The sequence below is a fragment of the Chionomys nivalis genome, chromosome 12 (assembly GCF_950005125.1).
Source record: "Chionomys nivalis chromosome 12, mChiNiv1.1, whole genome shotgun sequence".
Classification (NCBI taxonomy): domain Eukaryota; kingdom Metazoa; phylum Chordata; class Mammalia; order Rodentia; family Cricetidae; genus Chionomys; species Chionomys nivalis.
Window position 1 is genome coordinate 64769604 of NC_080097.1, and position 15479 is coordinate 64785082.

The window sequence follows — 15479 nt, forward strand, 5'->3', positions numbered from 1 at the left end:
ACTGAGGTTAGCGAGAGTGCAAGCTAACCTGAGTGCTTCAGAGAGATTAAAGGAGTAGCTGTGAAGGATTCTTCTGCTAGGTAAGAAGTTTGTTCTTAAAGTCACCAGGTATGGTGCCTTTAGTAATGATGGCCTGTCTTTGGCAAACAAGAAAATATGTTTATCAGTTCCGTTTCATTCTCTAAAAGACGTGTTTTTCTTTGATAGCCATAACCCTGAGGCCTTACCTGGGAAAGGAGTGGGCCTCTGAGATGCCCACATGGAACCCGCTCACTCTTCGGGTCAACAGAAAAGTCAGAGGGCCTTCTCAAGCCGAGAGGAGTCTGCTAGCTTTGGGAAATCCTTTCTGTAATTAATCTCAGACAGGCACTTAGCTTCCGGGTAGTGTTGACGAGTGGAGGGTATGAGTGACTGGACTGAACAGTTTGGGCTCTCAGGAAGGACACTGAAGGCTTTCTCATGCCCGTTCATTGTTTGCCTGGGAAGGGAGGTTCTTCAAGAGAGTTTGGGCTTCAGAGTTCCTGCCCTTCCATTTTCGTAGGTAGCAGCCAGCAAGTTTCCACGTAGTGTACAAAGGAAAGAGAAGGTTTCTCATCCACAGTTATCTTTGTCTGATGCAGGAAGTGAGGCAGATGGGCAGGAACTTGTAGTAGGTGGAAGCGCTTCTGTAAAGTGTGACAGGAGGCTTGAGCCTAGGCTTGGGCGAGACATCTAGGCACCTCAGCTGTGAAGCCATCACCTCCATTTAAAAATAGCCTGAAAGGGGGTTCTTACTCATAGAGTTAAATAGATGAAGTGAGATTTTTGTAAGCACCCCAAACCACCAGGGTGGAAAACTTAATTTTAAAAATTATTTTGTGCGCATACACGTGTGGATGCCAATGAGAACTTGTGTGAGCCTTCTCATTCTCCCTTGTCCAGGGGTTAGACTCAGGCTGCAGACTTGGCTGTGAGTACACGGAACTGGGATGTGAGAGGGGTCTGATGGAAAGTAATGTACTTAAAATGCAAGAGATTGAGGCTGGAGAGATGCCTTAGAGGCTAAGAGTGCTGGCTGCTCTTGCAGAGGACCTTGATTCAATTCCCAGCACCCACACGGTTGTTCCAGGGCACCCAACGCCTCTGGGTTTCATGGGCTGCATGTGCTGTAAATACATAAATGCAGGGAAAGCATTCATACACACAAGTAAGTCTTAACAGATTTTTTTCTTTTTTGAGACAGAGTCTATGAAGCTCTGGCTGGCCTGAACCTTGCTCTGTTGTTCAGGCCAATGTCAGACTCACAGAGATCTACTGCCCCTGCCTCGTGAGTGCGGGACTAAAGCCCAAGCTAGAAATCTTTTTTCAAAAGCCAAGAAATTGATTGGAGGTTCAAGGTCAGTGGTGAGAATGGGCGGGCCACTTGAGAGAGCTCTTGGGTGAAGATGCTGGTGGATACCCCAGAACCCACACCATCCTGTACCCCTCACCTTTGAGTATGCGTTTTAGCATTTATTCACTTCCAAGGCCACCCAGATGTTGAGGGAAATACTTTCCCACACTTGTTTAGTAGTGCATTTTCCTAACTTTAAAAATTCTGAAGACATTTCTGAGGGTATAAACAAATACATGCATAGCTCTCAGTTTGGATAATTGCTTAGATGGTTTGCCAGCAGTAGCCAGAAGGCCGCAACAGTGACAGGCAGATGATCTGAGCAACAGCCGAGCAGGAGGAGGTCTAGTATTGACAGGGAAATAAGCTGTCTGTGGGTGCTACCGCTGATGGCAACAGGGAACTCTGTCTCCTTGATGGCCTTAGAGAAAGACCCCAAGAGCTGTGAGCTTCCGCCGCACTGGGCATGCCCAAGAGGCTTGCTCCAACATTCCTCCCTTTCTACTGGTATGAGCCTATAACTGCAAAATCAGTATCAGCTTGGGAACTTGCTAGAAATTCTGCATCTGGGCACACCTTCGTTCCTGTTAAATCACAACCTTTCTACACCTCTTTGTACTAAGATCATTGGAGTAGAGCTACACGGCCAAGGGGAAATAATAGAATTTTTTTTTTTCTTCAAGACAGGCTTCTCTATATAGCCGCCCTGGCTGTCATAGAACTCACTCTGTAGACCAGGCTGGCCTTGAACTCGGAGATCCGCCTGCCTCTGCTTCCCAAGTGCCACCAGCAATAATAGAACTTATGCAGAGATTTGCTCATGGTCTCACTAATTAATTAATCAATCTGAAATTGGAATATCTGAGTACTAAGGGCCTCTGGAAGAGCCTGAAGACTTAGGCCATAGATTTCCAAGCACAGAGGGGGATATTCTGAAGCAGCCTTTAAGGGGCTGTACATGGGGAAAGTCTCTCTGACACAGTGACTGCATTCTTGCTTCGTGTATTCTACACAGCTTTCTTGGGTTATCTCCCATTGCCCCTCCAGGTTCACTACTTCCTGCTCAGTGGGCTGCATCAACTTTTGATGCCTTCCTGTTTCATCCCGTCTATTTCTTCCATTCCTTCCCAGGCCTATGAGCGCTCAGACCTCACTATACGCGAAGCTGCCACCTTGGACTCCCACTTCCAGAAGTTGATTCTATAGTTTAAGAATGAACCTTGAGCTTTGTCCTCCACAGAGAGAAGAGCCTTTAAGTGTTTGGTTAGGTGGGAGGCAGAGGTAGGTGTTTCTTGAGTTGGAAGTTAGTCTGGTGGATGGCTTTAAGAAAATGATCCCCAAAGGGAGTGCCACAATTAGAAGGTGTGGCCCTGCTAGAGGAGGTTACTATGGAGGTTGGCTTTGAGATCTCACATGCTCAAGCTACTCCCATTGAGACAGACCGATTCCTGTTGCCTACAAACATGGTGTAGGACACGCAGCTACTTCTCCAGCGCCATCTTTCTGCATGTCACTGTCACCATGATAGTAATGGACTGAACCTCTGAAAATGTCAGCCACCCTAATTAGATGCTTTTTAAAAAGAGTTCCCGTGGTCATGGTGTCTCTTCACCACAATAGAAACCCTAAGACACCAGGTCTACATAGTAAGTTCCCTGGATAGCCAGGGCTACTAGTGAGTCTCAACAAGCCCTGCTGTTGAAGGTGTGTGTCTGTGCAGGGGACAGAAAGGGGGCAGAGGTGGGAAAGTGGAGGATGGGATGAAGGTGGGTTTTCTGTCTTTGCCCTGGGCTTGGCAAATATTGGGGATGGCACACTCCTATAATCACACCCTTATAAATAAACACATAAACTTGTTCATTTTCTCTGTAGTCATCTGTTCTTCAGAGTCCGCTTAGCAGGTTCAAGAAGGCCAGGGCCAAGACTGCTGGCCATGGAAAAGGTCATGCCACAGGTCCCAGTGTGAACCTCGGGACAGCCAGCCTCCTGTCTGGGAGGGAAAATAAAGCAAAGTGAGCCAGTGACTATACTCCTTGCAGCCACTGGAGGACTGGAGATGAAGGACAGCGGAGACCAGCAGCTTGGTCCCAGAAAAGAAAGGTTGGGCAAGCTAAGCTTGGCTTGACTCCTACCAAACACAGCTATGCAGACAGGTCATGTGATACCACAATGTAGCAGGGACAAATTGGATTAAATGCAACTTTCCATTTTTCTGATTGTATCTGACCACTGATTTAAAAAAAAAAAAAAAATGAACCTACTCCATGATGGAGCCCATTATCAGGTCTTAGACTCGGTGCTTTGACTTTGTGGTTCAGTGTGTGCAGAAGAGGGAGGGAGGGAGGTCACTGAAAGGGACAGCCGATTGCACACCCGTGCTGTTGCTACTTCCCGCGTCCTGTGTCTGCATACTGCTCACCACAGCCGCATCAGCTAGCCTTACCTGGCTGACGTGACATGCTATGTACTGGTAATAGCTGCCTTTGACTAAGTGGTAGGCACCACATTCTCGAGTAAATTTGGCCATACACCACCTCCCTTGGTGCTCACTTGAGAACCCAGTTCCACGTGCTTATCATTTCAAGGCGAAAATGTTCAAGGGCCTTGGTTTGATTTTTGCAAACCCACCCTCAAATATAGTTTGATGTGTATAGGTATGATGGCATATCCCTGTAATGTCAGTATCTAGGAGTAGACAGGAGTATTCCATGTTCCATGAGACCCTGCCAGAAGTCAGGAGGACTGGACGGTGGTGGTGCACGATTTTAGTCCCAGCACTCTGGACGCAGAGGTTGGTAGATCTCTGTGAGGCCAGCCTGGTCTACAGAATGAGTTCCAGGACAGCCAGGGCTACACAGAAAAACCCTGTCCCAAATAAAGAGGGAGCAAACATGGTCACTCATCCAGCCCTGAAAAGGCTGCGGCAAAACAAGTTCAGCTCAGCCTGAGCAACTTGGAATCCATCTCAAAATTCAAATGCAACAAACCAACCTTTAAAGGGCAGGATTGCAGCTTAATGGTGACCCAGCCACCTCGCCTGGCTCTGGGGTTGGACTCCCAGTACCAGTGGAAAACAAAGCCCCTCTAAAACAGATACCTTTGGAAGCTCACTTCTGTTCTCTGGGCCTTAGGGAAAAAGTGAAAAATGTTTCATTGGCTTTTTAAAAAATTACAGTTTTTACTAGAGGGGGCATGTGTGCTACAGACATGTAGAGGTAAGACAGCAGCTTTGTGGAGTCCATTCTGTCCCCCTAAGTGGCTGCCAGGCTCACGCAGCAAGCGCCTTTACCCGATGAACCATCTCGCCAGCCCTCACTGCTGTAAGTAGGTTTGTCTTCCCACGAGGGCTGCCACCTCTGCTCCAGTCCAGCTGTTCTCGGCTGCTAACTCTAGTGACTTCCCTCAGGTAGCAAGTTCAGCCACCCAGAGTGGGGTGCTGCTCCAATGAGGTTCTGCTTCAACAGCTAGGCACAGATAGATGTGGGGCACCGAAAGGTGCCAAAACTCTTTACTCTTTCCATGAGGCTTTGCAAACATCAGCTCTGCCATAAATGTCCATAAAGTTGGAGGTGGTGTGCTCCCCACACTTCTAACACTAGCTCATCTGAACCCGAAGGAAACAGACGATAGAACTCTCCTGTGTGCACAACATACAGCTGCAGGACTTAGTACCTGATGCGCAGCGGCTCACACCCATTCATTACTGGCACTGTTCACTGCGAAGAAGGGCTCAGTGTCAAATGATGACTGTATATATGATGTAGTGGGTGAAGGAAGACAAACTGCTCAGCAAAGAAATGCCAAAAACTAATGTGGCAAAGAGCTGGTAGTCCTCATGTGAAAACTGTCCAAGACGCCGGGGAGGCTAAGAGGCACCGAAAGTCACGTGACCACGGTGAGTAGACAGAGCCTAAGGGAACCCGCCCCCCCCCCCAGTGCCAGGCCATAAGTACCTGCCCACAGCCACCGTAGTGTATAGCAAGCATGTGTCATTGGGTTCAGAACAAAATAGCCACAGCTCCTGTAGGAACTTCTCTAGACAAGCTTGGTCCCCTGGGATCAGCTCTGTCCAGAGGCAGAGATTTTAAAATTCTTTTCCGGGAGTCAGTGCCGTCCAAACATGCCTGCACCTGTCACATTGAGTTGGCACTAGGAAGCCAGGTCTGGTGGTACATGCCTGTAATCCCAGGTACTCGTAAGGCTGGGGGCAGGAAGATTGTGAAGATTGCCTGGGCTATCTAAGACCATATCTTGAAAAAAAATGTGAAAAGGGTTGGGAATTTGGCTCAACTCTAGAGAGCTTGCTGATCAAACACAGTTGCAAACATGAAGTGTGTACCATGAGGCAGTGAAGATAGAAGCTCAAACTAGCTGCCCCAAGGGTCTACGGAACTCCACACAGTGATACAGGATTGTGTTGGGGTGCCTGAGAGGCGCCAGAAAAGAAACTAGGACTGCGTTCCAGCAGATGCTGGGGTGGAGCCGTCAGTGCGCAGGGCAGACATCAAGTGCATTATGTTCTGGGGTTCTGTTGGGAGGGTCTCACTACGTAGCCAAGGATGGACTTGAAATGAGGTGGGAGAAGCACGAGTGGGCGAGGCTGGAGGAGCTGAAATTGCAGGTGTTCTTAGGCTGCTAGGGGAGGGGAGGGCCCTGGAATGTATGTCAAGGTCCTTTAGCAATACAGGAAGGGAGCACCACGTTCTCCTGGGGGCTTCAGAGACGTGCTTAACACTGGCGGCTCTTCCAGAGCACTGTGGTTCGGTTCCCAGTACCTACAGGACAGAGCTCAACTGCAACTCCAATTTTAGGGGAATGATGCCCTGTTTTGGCTTCTACAGGACTGCATGCATGCGGCACACATACACGCAGTCAAAAACATTTTCATGTAAAATCTTAAAACCAAAATCAAAGAGTGGGCTATTTCTACATTTGACACTAGGGGGCCACACAGTCTTTCTCAAAAAGCAGCATTACATTCTGGCAGTAGGGACCAGCATGGGTGCTTTCTGATATAACCAGCAAAAGCCTCTATTCAGCACCGGGAACCCTGTCCTGCCACGGTCAAATCGGGCCATCTATTTCTGAGGTAATGCCAAGTGGCATGGGGCCATCCTGTGCCCCGGCTCAGCCAGCCCAGCCCCACACAGCTGTCTAGCATGTGATAACCAGGTCAGGAATGCTGACTCATGAAAACCCAGTTATTTATCCTGAGCATCCATGGGGAGAACCATGGCCAACAACAGTTGAGAACAGTGCATGAGGTACGCCACACTGTTTCCGCCCTGTGGCTTTCTCCTTTAACCTCACATTAGGAAGGATTTGACAGCACAAACTTACTGGATGCTGATTGACAGTCCACAAAAATCAACAGATGTCTCAGCCTGTTCTGCAGGCCAGCATAGCATGGCCTGTTTGTCAGGGGTGGCCTCCCTGGCATGGTCACTTTGCAGTTACAGCCTGCCCTCAGCAGTTATGGTTAAGAATAAAAGAAAACCCAAACCAGAGAGATGGTTCAGCAGTTAGGAGCCACAAACCCAAGTCTGGCTCCCAAGACTCACATCATAACTTGTAATCCCATGTGCAGGGGATCTGGCACCTGGCTTACTCATGCATGTACACATACATTTTAAAATCAAAACTCAGCCGGGCGATGGTGGCACACGCCTTTAATCCCAGCACTTGGGAGGCAGAGGCAGGCGGATCTCTGTGAGTTCGAGACCAGCCTGGTCTACAAGAGCTAGTTCCAGGACAGGCTCCAAAACCACAGAGAAACCCTGTCTCGAAAAACCAAAATAAATAATAAATAAAATCAAAACTCAAAAACAACTAAATTCCAGTTTGGAAGCCACTTTGCTCAATATAGGTCAAGCCAGCTCTCCCTAGCTGTCGTCCTGACCTCTGCTCCCTGCGAGTCCTGGCCAAGTTTGTATCCTCCTTAAAAGGGAACCACTGCTCTTTCCTTCCCATTGCTCGCCCACATTTGTCATCTGTCCTCCCTGCTTACAACTACAAAAACAAGGTGTGTGACTGTGTGTGGGCGTGCGTGCCTGTACGCGTGTGCTTGATTTCAGACTGACCTAGCTTTTGGATTATTTTTTTTTTACAGCACCAACTTTTGGTGCTATCTCCCTTTGAATAATTTTTTAGGGTGTGCTTGAAATTTTTAACCCAGGGACGCTTCAAGCTCAGCAATGCTTGCCTTGCCCCCAGAGTTCTGCGATTTCTGGCATAAGCCACCACAAATGGCTTCAAAACAAAACTTTAGAAAGTCCTTAACGGGGCTGGAGAGATTGCACCAGTTAGGAACACAGGCTGTTCTTCCAGAGGACCCAGATTCTTAGCAACTGCACGAGGGCTCAAAACCCATTCTAACTCCAGTTCTTGGGTCTGATGCCCTCTCTTGGCCTCCTCAGGCACCTGGGAAGCATACATCAAAGTTTGTTTTTTAAATTACAACTCAATTCCTAAGAACCTTTAAAAACCTCCCATGCCAGAGATGAAGAGATGACTTCGGCAGAAGTGGGTTCGGTTCATTGGGTGACTCACACTGCCCGTGAGTCAAGCTCCTCAGCGGAGGGCCTGCCACCTCTGTCCTCTGAGGGTGCTCGCACTCAAAGCAAGCACAGGCACACAGAAAATAAATCTTTGGCCTGCAATGCCTCAGCAGTTAAAAGAACTTTTTCGCTCTTGCAGAGGACCCAGGTTTGGTTCCCAGCACAGTTTCAGAGGGTCCACCACCACCCACATCCACACATAAAATCTAAAGAGATCATACCTTACACCCCCCAAATCCCTGTAAACATTTAAAGTGTGCATTTTTATTGAAGTTTCAAGAAAAAGAATTGAAACCAGACAAGAGGATGGACAATGTTTTGATCTGACTATTATATGACACTGTCTTATTCTGTGGTCAACTGTCCATAATATACAATACTGAATTTTAATCATGTCATTTACAGAGGGACCAAAGCACTCATCCCAGGTAAAGGCGCTCAGGTTTAATGTGCACTTCCACAGCCCCATGCAAACACAACCATATATACACTGTAAACAGCACAGGGCACAAACTCCATCCGCAGGCGTCATTCTCACAGGATCAAGCATACAAGGTAGAAGGGAAGGTGCCCAGTTTTCGGGGTTAGGCAGAATTCTCAGAGGTTTGCTTTCTTCTCCACTCACTTCAAATACAGTCAGTACTGGAACACGTCAGGACCCTAGTGCAGACTGCTTGGTGACCTCGGAATGTCCTTGGTGGAGGAAAACAGGCAGTTCTGCACAGCTGAAAGGGTTAATGCGAGGCACTACTATACAAAACCATGGAACGAATCTCATGTACGTTGGTAAATTCAGAGTTAAAAACTGCCTGAGCCACGGCAGTCTGATCTGAGCAGAGACTCTCAAAGGGCGAGGGTGAGGTCGCATGCCTCGGGGCTGACCCAGGTGTTTCACAGTCCCTGCCTCTCACGTGGACTTCAGCATTCCTCTTCCGTTTCGCTCCCTCTTGATTTCTTATGGATTGCCCGGTTAAAGCTGTGGCAGGCAGGTAACCAGTGATTGTCATGAAGGCCCAGCTTGCAGCCAGGAAAGGCCTTCTGAGAGCGGTGGCAGCACATCCAGTACCCAGGTCCATAAGGCAGCGCCTGGCAGTAGGGTTTGGGGTGCCAGCGGCACAGGGACACATCCCCTTTCACATACTTTTTCTTGCACTGTTTGCAAGGGTCTTCTCTATAGCGTGGGTCTCGAACCCACCGAGAATCTGCTGGCCTGATGTTGTAGTATTCGATGATGAACTTGAAATAGCGGCAGGTACATTTAAGAACTGCTAGACTCCTGGTAGGGAGTAGCCTGAAGATTTTCACCATGATGTGGTGAGGCAGGCACACCATGTACTGCTGTGGCTCCAGAAGCTGCTGGATTTTAAACCTGGTCTCCAGGAAGTCCTGAGACACCTGCTTCTTCCAACTGGATGCCTCTAGCACTGGAAATGTACTTTCCCCCGCAGAGGCTGCTGGGACAAATGGCTCCACAGAAGCATCCTTCTCTTCACATACGCTGTTGCCCTCAGCAGCATCCTGAGGGTTACTGGCCTCTGAAGCCTCTTGTGCTGTGTGTTCCTTTAACTGGGAGCACTCTGGCTGGTCCCGTCCAGGCGACAGGAGAAACAGCGTCCCCGGGAGAGGCTCTTCACGGGCGTCTCCAGCAGCAGGCAGGGCTGTCTCCACTGTGCACACGCTGATGCTCATGCACACAGGTTCCTTTCTCTGGGCAGGACTGGGCTTCTTGAGTGGTCCCAGGGCTCGGCTCATACAGCGGATGGCATCTGAGGGCACCTCAGCGGCTTGGAGGCAGGTGTGAGAAGAAAAGGACGGCTCATCAAGTGCGTCTGTCATTTCTATGTCATGCCGGTTGCAGTTTCTCACAGCTGTTTGCTGACCTGGTTCTAATTCTGTACTGTCCGTCTGGAAGCTCACAACTGCTGGCAATGAGGGACAGCCCTGAGACATACCATCCCAGGCCTGGTCACTCACAGAACAGTGGTCAGCTGTGGAGGTTCCTTCACCCACAGACACCAACTGCATGGGGTGAGCCTGGGTGTCAGGTGCATCTGTGGTGCTTTTGTCATCCTTGTCATTGGCCTGAGCACCGTTAGTGAGTAGCACCCTGCCTACATTTCGACGGAAGCTGTTATTCCGTGACAGGGTCCCAGGTTCCCTCTGGCCCTGATGCTTCAGGCACTCGGACTCCAGCCTGGCTACCATGTCAAGGACACGGACTGGCTCATTCTGTGATCTGCCAGCCTCAGGATTTCCTCTTTCCGTGGGTTCTTCACAAGTTCCCGGAGCAGAGAAGGGCTCAGGTGCAGGAGGCAAACCTCGGGACTGGCCAGTAATCTTCACAATGGCAGGCGAATTTGTGCAGTTCTTTGCACAGCTAGCTAGCAGAGCACTGGCTCTCTGCTCAAGGAAGGCAACCATCTCTATCACCGACAGAGGCCTCCCACTGTAGACACCATCCCCACTGTCACCCACATAATGCACAGAGCAGTGCTCGATGCCACATGCAAATGGCTCAGGCTGGCAGCACTGGCTATTGATTTCTCTCATCCTTTCTAACTGCACCTTGGCTTTCTTAAGATCTCCTGATTTTTTCCTTCTTTTAGTGGCTCTCCCATCGATATCCCAGGAGCTTTTTATTTTCATAGATCCTATCCTATTGCTACACTGGTGGGCTGCAAAGAATGCAATTTTCTCCTTTGTGTTTCCAGGTTTGACAATAGCCCAGCTCCCAGGCAGCCCCTCTTCTTCACTCTGGTGCACTGTTGCAGACGGCACATTCTTTTTGGCTTTCACATTCAAGCTGTTCTCCACAGGACTCTTCCCACTCATACTGCACAGAACATTTGGAGAAAGGATCCCAAAAGGTTTTCTAGATGTTGCTTTGACAGGGGAGGTTGAAGCAAAGACAGCTGGTTTCATGTAGTTAGCTTTGTCTTTCTCATCACTGACAGCGTTTTGGCGGCTCGCAGCTCTTCTCAGGGGGTCCCTGCTGACATCGAGAAGGTGCTCTCTTTTCTGGAGTTTCCAGTATGGCTTAAGGTGCATAACAGATGCCCTGGAACAGGAGAGAACAGAACTGACTTAGTGTAGCTTCTAGCAAGAGAAATTTGTTTTTCAATTTCTAAAGTCTTTACCAAAAGTCACATTTCAGTTTGTTGGGGCTACTAGTTAATGTGAATGGGGCTACTAGTTAATGTGAATGGCTCCTTTAAATAAGCTGAATTTACTGAAACTGCTTTCTTATCACACCTTGGCACAGAGGTAGGTAGGACTAAAGAACTTCGACCTTCTAGATTGTTCATTCTGTCTTGTTTTTAGGAGACAGGGTTTTACGTAGGCCACCCTGGTCTATGACTTTCTCATCCTCCTGCCTCCATAATCCCAAGATTACAGAGGATACTGGGGATTGAGCCCAGGACTTTGTAGATGCTAAGCAAGTACTCTACCAGCTGAGTGTCAAACCCCAGCCCCCCCCTCTTTATTCCCCATAACTAGTGTCTCATCACATAGCCCATGCTGGTTCCAAACTTGTGATCCTCCTGCCTCAGCTTCTCTCAATGCTGGAAAAACCAGCAGTATACTATGCCCAGTATACTAGTAGATTGCTTTGTTTGTTGATTTTTGTTTGAGATCATGGCTCAGTATGTAATCCTGGGTGTCCTGACACTCACAGAAGATCTGCCTACTTCCCAGAGTGCTGGGATTAAAGGTGTGCCACTACTCTCAGCCCCTAGTATATTTTTAATCATGATCTTTCTAGGTCATCACAACTATCATTTTATCAGCTGCATGTAAAAATAACTATCATTTCTTTAATCATTTCCACAGTGTTGGCTATTCTGCTGTCTACAACTTTTTACTTGTCTGTGCTGTGCTATATTCTAGTCTAGGCTTCCTAAAAAAAAATTTAGTCATATGAACTATCCATCTTTATTGGCCCTTTGGCCAATTGTCAAATCTAAATGTTAAATCTCCTGTAGCTATCTTAACGCATAGAGTCCATATTCCTTACTAATTCTAAAAAAAGTTTCAACTAGTTCAGACAAACAAAAGTCATGGTGCTTTTCTTTCTTTCTTGGCCAGAGGGTAAGGATGAAGGCATTTCAAAAGTGAGACAAAGATAATTCCTGGACACTGGCCTGTGCCCTGGTTTCTGTGCACCCGGGCGAGACGCCCCCTCTGAGTTTGAGGAGAGGTGTGAGCTGAAGGTTGAAATACTAGACAGTCCAGTGGCACACGCCCTAGCCCTAGCCACACAGACTCCCCGGGGCTGAAGAAATTCTGGTCTTCTGGAAAAATCCTACCAACCAAAATAAGGATCTGCAGTTACAGGTCTGTGGGAGCGAGGCCACACCTGCAGACCTACGCATGGGGAGATCCACTCTAGTGGAAATTATCGCTTAAGACACGCATCCTTGGGGCAACAAAGTACAGCCCTTCGCAGGCTTTCCGAGCCTTTACCCACGGCCAGCTGTCAGCGCTGCCCGTCAAGTGTGCATGCTGTTCTTTGCCTTCCATTCCCACTCCCGTGGTGCTCTAGCCTAGCCTCAGCTGCCCCTAACTATGAAAACGTAAACTCTCAATTTTGGCATATAAAGTGCCTTTATAGTTCTTTTTTACATTTATATATATTTATTTCATTTATCTTATTAATTTATCTTATTAATTTATCTTATTTATTTATTTATTTATTTATTTGTTTATTTATTTATTTATTGGTTTTTCGAGGCAGGGTTTCTGTGTCACAGCCCTAGCTGTCCTGGAACTAGCTCATATAGATCAGGCTGGCCTCGAACTCGCAGAGATCCATCTGCCTCTGTCTCCCAAGTGCTGATATTAAAGGCATGTGCCACCACCATTCAGCTACATTTATTTTCTATATAAGCACAAGTGAATTCCATATAGCACATATGAAGAAGTCAGAGGACAAATGGCAGAAATTGGTTCTTCAGCACGTGAACTCCAGGGATGAGATTCAGGAATCCAGGTGTGGTGGCAAGCAGCTCTCCACACGGAGCCATCTCTATCCTGTGGTGGATCCTAACAAGGGCCTCTGATTGCTCTGACAGCTCACAGCCTAAGCGTCTGCAGAGAGCCCCCTTCTGCACCACAGCATTTTAATAGCTCTGTCATGGGCTATAATCTGGTCTTCCCAAAAGAACGATGCAGAATTCTTCAAGAACAAGATGATATAAAAATAAATAACAGTCATATTGAGTGCTCTCTCTTTGTACCAACTATGTGCTGGGTTTTCATATTTTCCTGTAAGTGAACTGAAAGTAATGGCAAGTTGGATGTGTGTGTGTGTGGGGGGGGGCAATAAATTATCACATAATGATTTTATTACAGAATACCTGTGAATAAATTTGCACTTTAGCAAGGTGTATGCTGTTTTGCACTGCACAATGTTTGCTTTGCCTCCCTGTGCCCTCACAGTATTTTAGGTGCTGTGTACTGTGCTGCCTAGTTTCATGTCAACCTGACACAAGCTAAGAGGAGAGCACCTCAACTGAGAAAATGCCTGCAGAATGCTGTGTGCAGAGAGTCTCTAGGGCATTTTATTTAGTGATGATGGGAAAGGGCATGGTCCATTGTGGGCGGGGCCATCCCTGGGCTGGTGGTCCTGGGTTCTCTAAGAAAGCAGGCTGAGCAAGCCAGTAAGCAGCACCCTTCCCATGGCCCCTGCATCAGCTCCTGCCTTCAGGATCCTACCCTGCTTGAGCTCCTGTCCCGACTTCCTTCACTGTGGAACAGTGATATGGAAGTATAAGCCAAATAAACCCTTTCTTCCCCAACTTAATTTTGGTCACGGTGTTTCATCATAGCAATAGAAACTCTAACTAGGACAGGTACTATTATTGACAGAGACATCTGCCAAGAAACTAGTATAATTAGGGGAGGCATTTGTTTACACAAAACCTGTAAAGTCCACTCTACTGACAATAACTGAATCAACAGTTTTAGCAAGATAAAAACTGGAGGTATCCCAAAGAAGGAGTAAAGGTATCCATAATCCAACTGACTGCTGGGAGGGAGGCCTAGGAGGCACCATATTTGGGTGTTGCTGCTGGCTGAAGACTGGGGAGAGGGAGTCAACTTTCTCCCTTCCCCTGGTGAACCTAACAGTTCTGAGGGAAAAAAAGCAACCCGAGGCTCTGATAAGACTCAGATGACAAGCATCTGAGTTTTGGTTGATATTGGTGGGGAATTAAGGATATGATGGAGGGTACCAGGGCATCTGTTACAAAAACCCCAAAACTAAAAACAGATGGTATCACATTGCCCACTCCCATCCCACTCTAGAGACAAGCACAGTGGAAAGTTCCAGCCAGTTTCTATGGCTGCCAGTCTCCCCATCTCTTAGTCAGAACCTGGTCCATGCTGGGTGCTATCTGTGCTAGGCAAACAATCATTGAGCTACATCCCAGTTCTCAAAATTCTATTTTGAAAGTTTGCTCTAAGTAGCTAGGCCTAGCGGCACGTGCCTACAATGCCAGTACCATACACAAGTACAAAGACAGGAGGATGGGGACTGAGACAGCGTGAGGGCACTGTCAGTTGTGAGCACCCTCAGCTACACAGTGATTGAGACCAGCCTGAACTACATGACCCTGCTTTAAATGAAGTCTGATATAATCAAGTGATGTGGGAGTCCCCGCTGAGTGCTGTGAATACCATTGGTTAATAAAGGAACTGCCCTGGGCCTGCACAGGGCAGAATAGAGGTGAGTGGGGAAAACAAACTGAATGCTGGGAGAAAGAAGGCAAGGTAAGGAGATATCATGTAGCCGATGCTGGGAACAGATGAGCCTGAGCGGGAACTTTGCCAGTAAGCCACACCCACGTGACCAAACACAGATTACTAGAAATGGGTTAAATTAGTATGTAAGAGTTAGCCAATAAGAAGTTAGAGCTAGAGCAGGGTGGTGGTGGCACACGCCTTTAATCCCAGCACTCGGGAGGCAGAGGCAGGCGGATCTCTGTGAGTTCGAGGCCAGCCTGGTCTACAAGAGCTAGTTCCAGGACAGGAACCAAAAGCTACGGAGAAACCCTGTCTCGAAAAATCCAAAAAGAGAATTAGCTAGTAAGAGCTAGAGCTAATGGGCCAAGCAGTGTTTAAAAGAATACAGTTTCCGTGTAATTATTTCGGGGCATAAGCTAGCCATGCAGGCGGCTGGGTGCCGGGGACGCAGCCCCGCCGCTCTTATTACTACAGAGTGGCACCCAACGTGCTAATGAACTCCACGTAAAACCTGAGAGGGCTTAAAAAGGAGAGAGAGAGAGAATTCAAGACAGTTTTTTGCTGTTTGTGGGTTGCGTGCCGCAAAGAAATTGTCCTGACTCAGCAGCAGGAAAAAACTGGCTGTTTTAAAATGCCAGCTTTCTGCACTGTGCCGCCATTGAGATCTCTGTCTGGCTCCTGCGGGAGAAAGAGTCTTTGAATGGAGCATTTGGAGTAAAGTGCTACGATTTGTTTGATGGCAACTAGACTCGCTGTGTGCCTAAAAGGAAGTCACTGCATGCTGTGGCTCAGGGGCACCAAATGGC

At 47.9% G+C, this 15479-nt stretch overlaps 1 protein-coding gene across 7 annotated transcripts in view; it reads right to left on the reverse strand.

Moving 5' to 3' along the window:
* Window positions 1-8157: 8157 nt before the first annotated feature.
* Fbxo34 (F-box protein 34) overlaps window positions 8158-15479 on the reverse strand; it is a 60026-nt gene continuing 52704 nt past the window's right edge. For all 7 annotated transcript variants that reach the window (XM_057786691.1, XM_057786693.1, XM_057786695.1 and 4 more), the window contains one exon: window positions 8158-10987. In XM_057786691.1, coding sequence (XP_057642674.1) covers window positions 8848-10987 — 2140 coding nt within the window. In that variant the 3' untranslated portion in view covers window positions 8158-8847. The remainder of the gene's footprint in view (window positions 10988-15479) is intronic.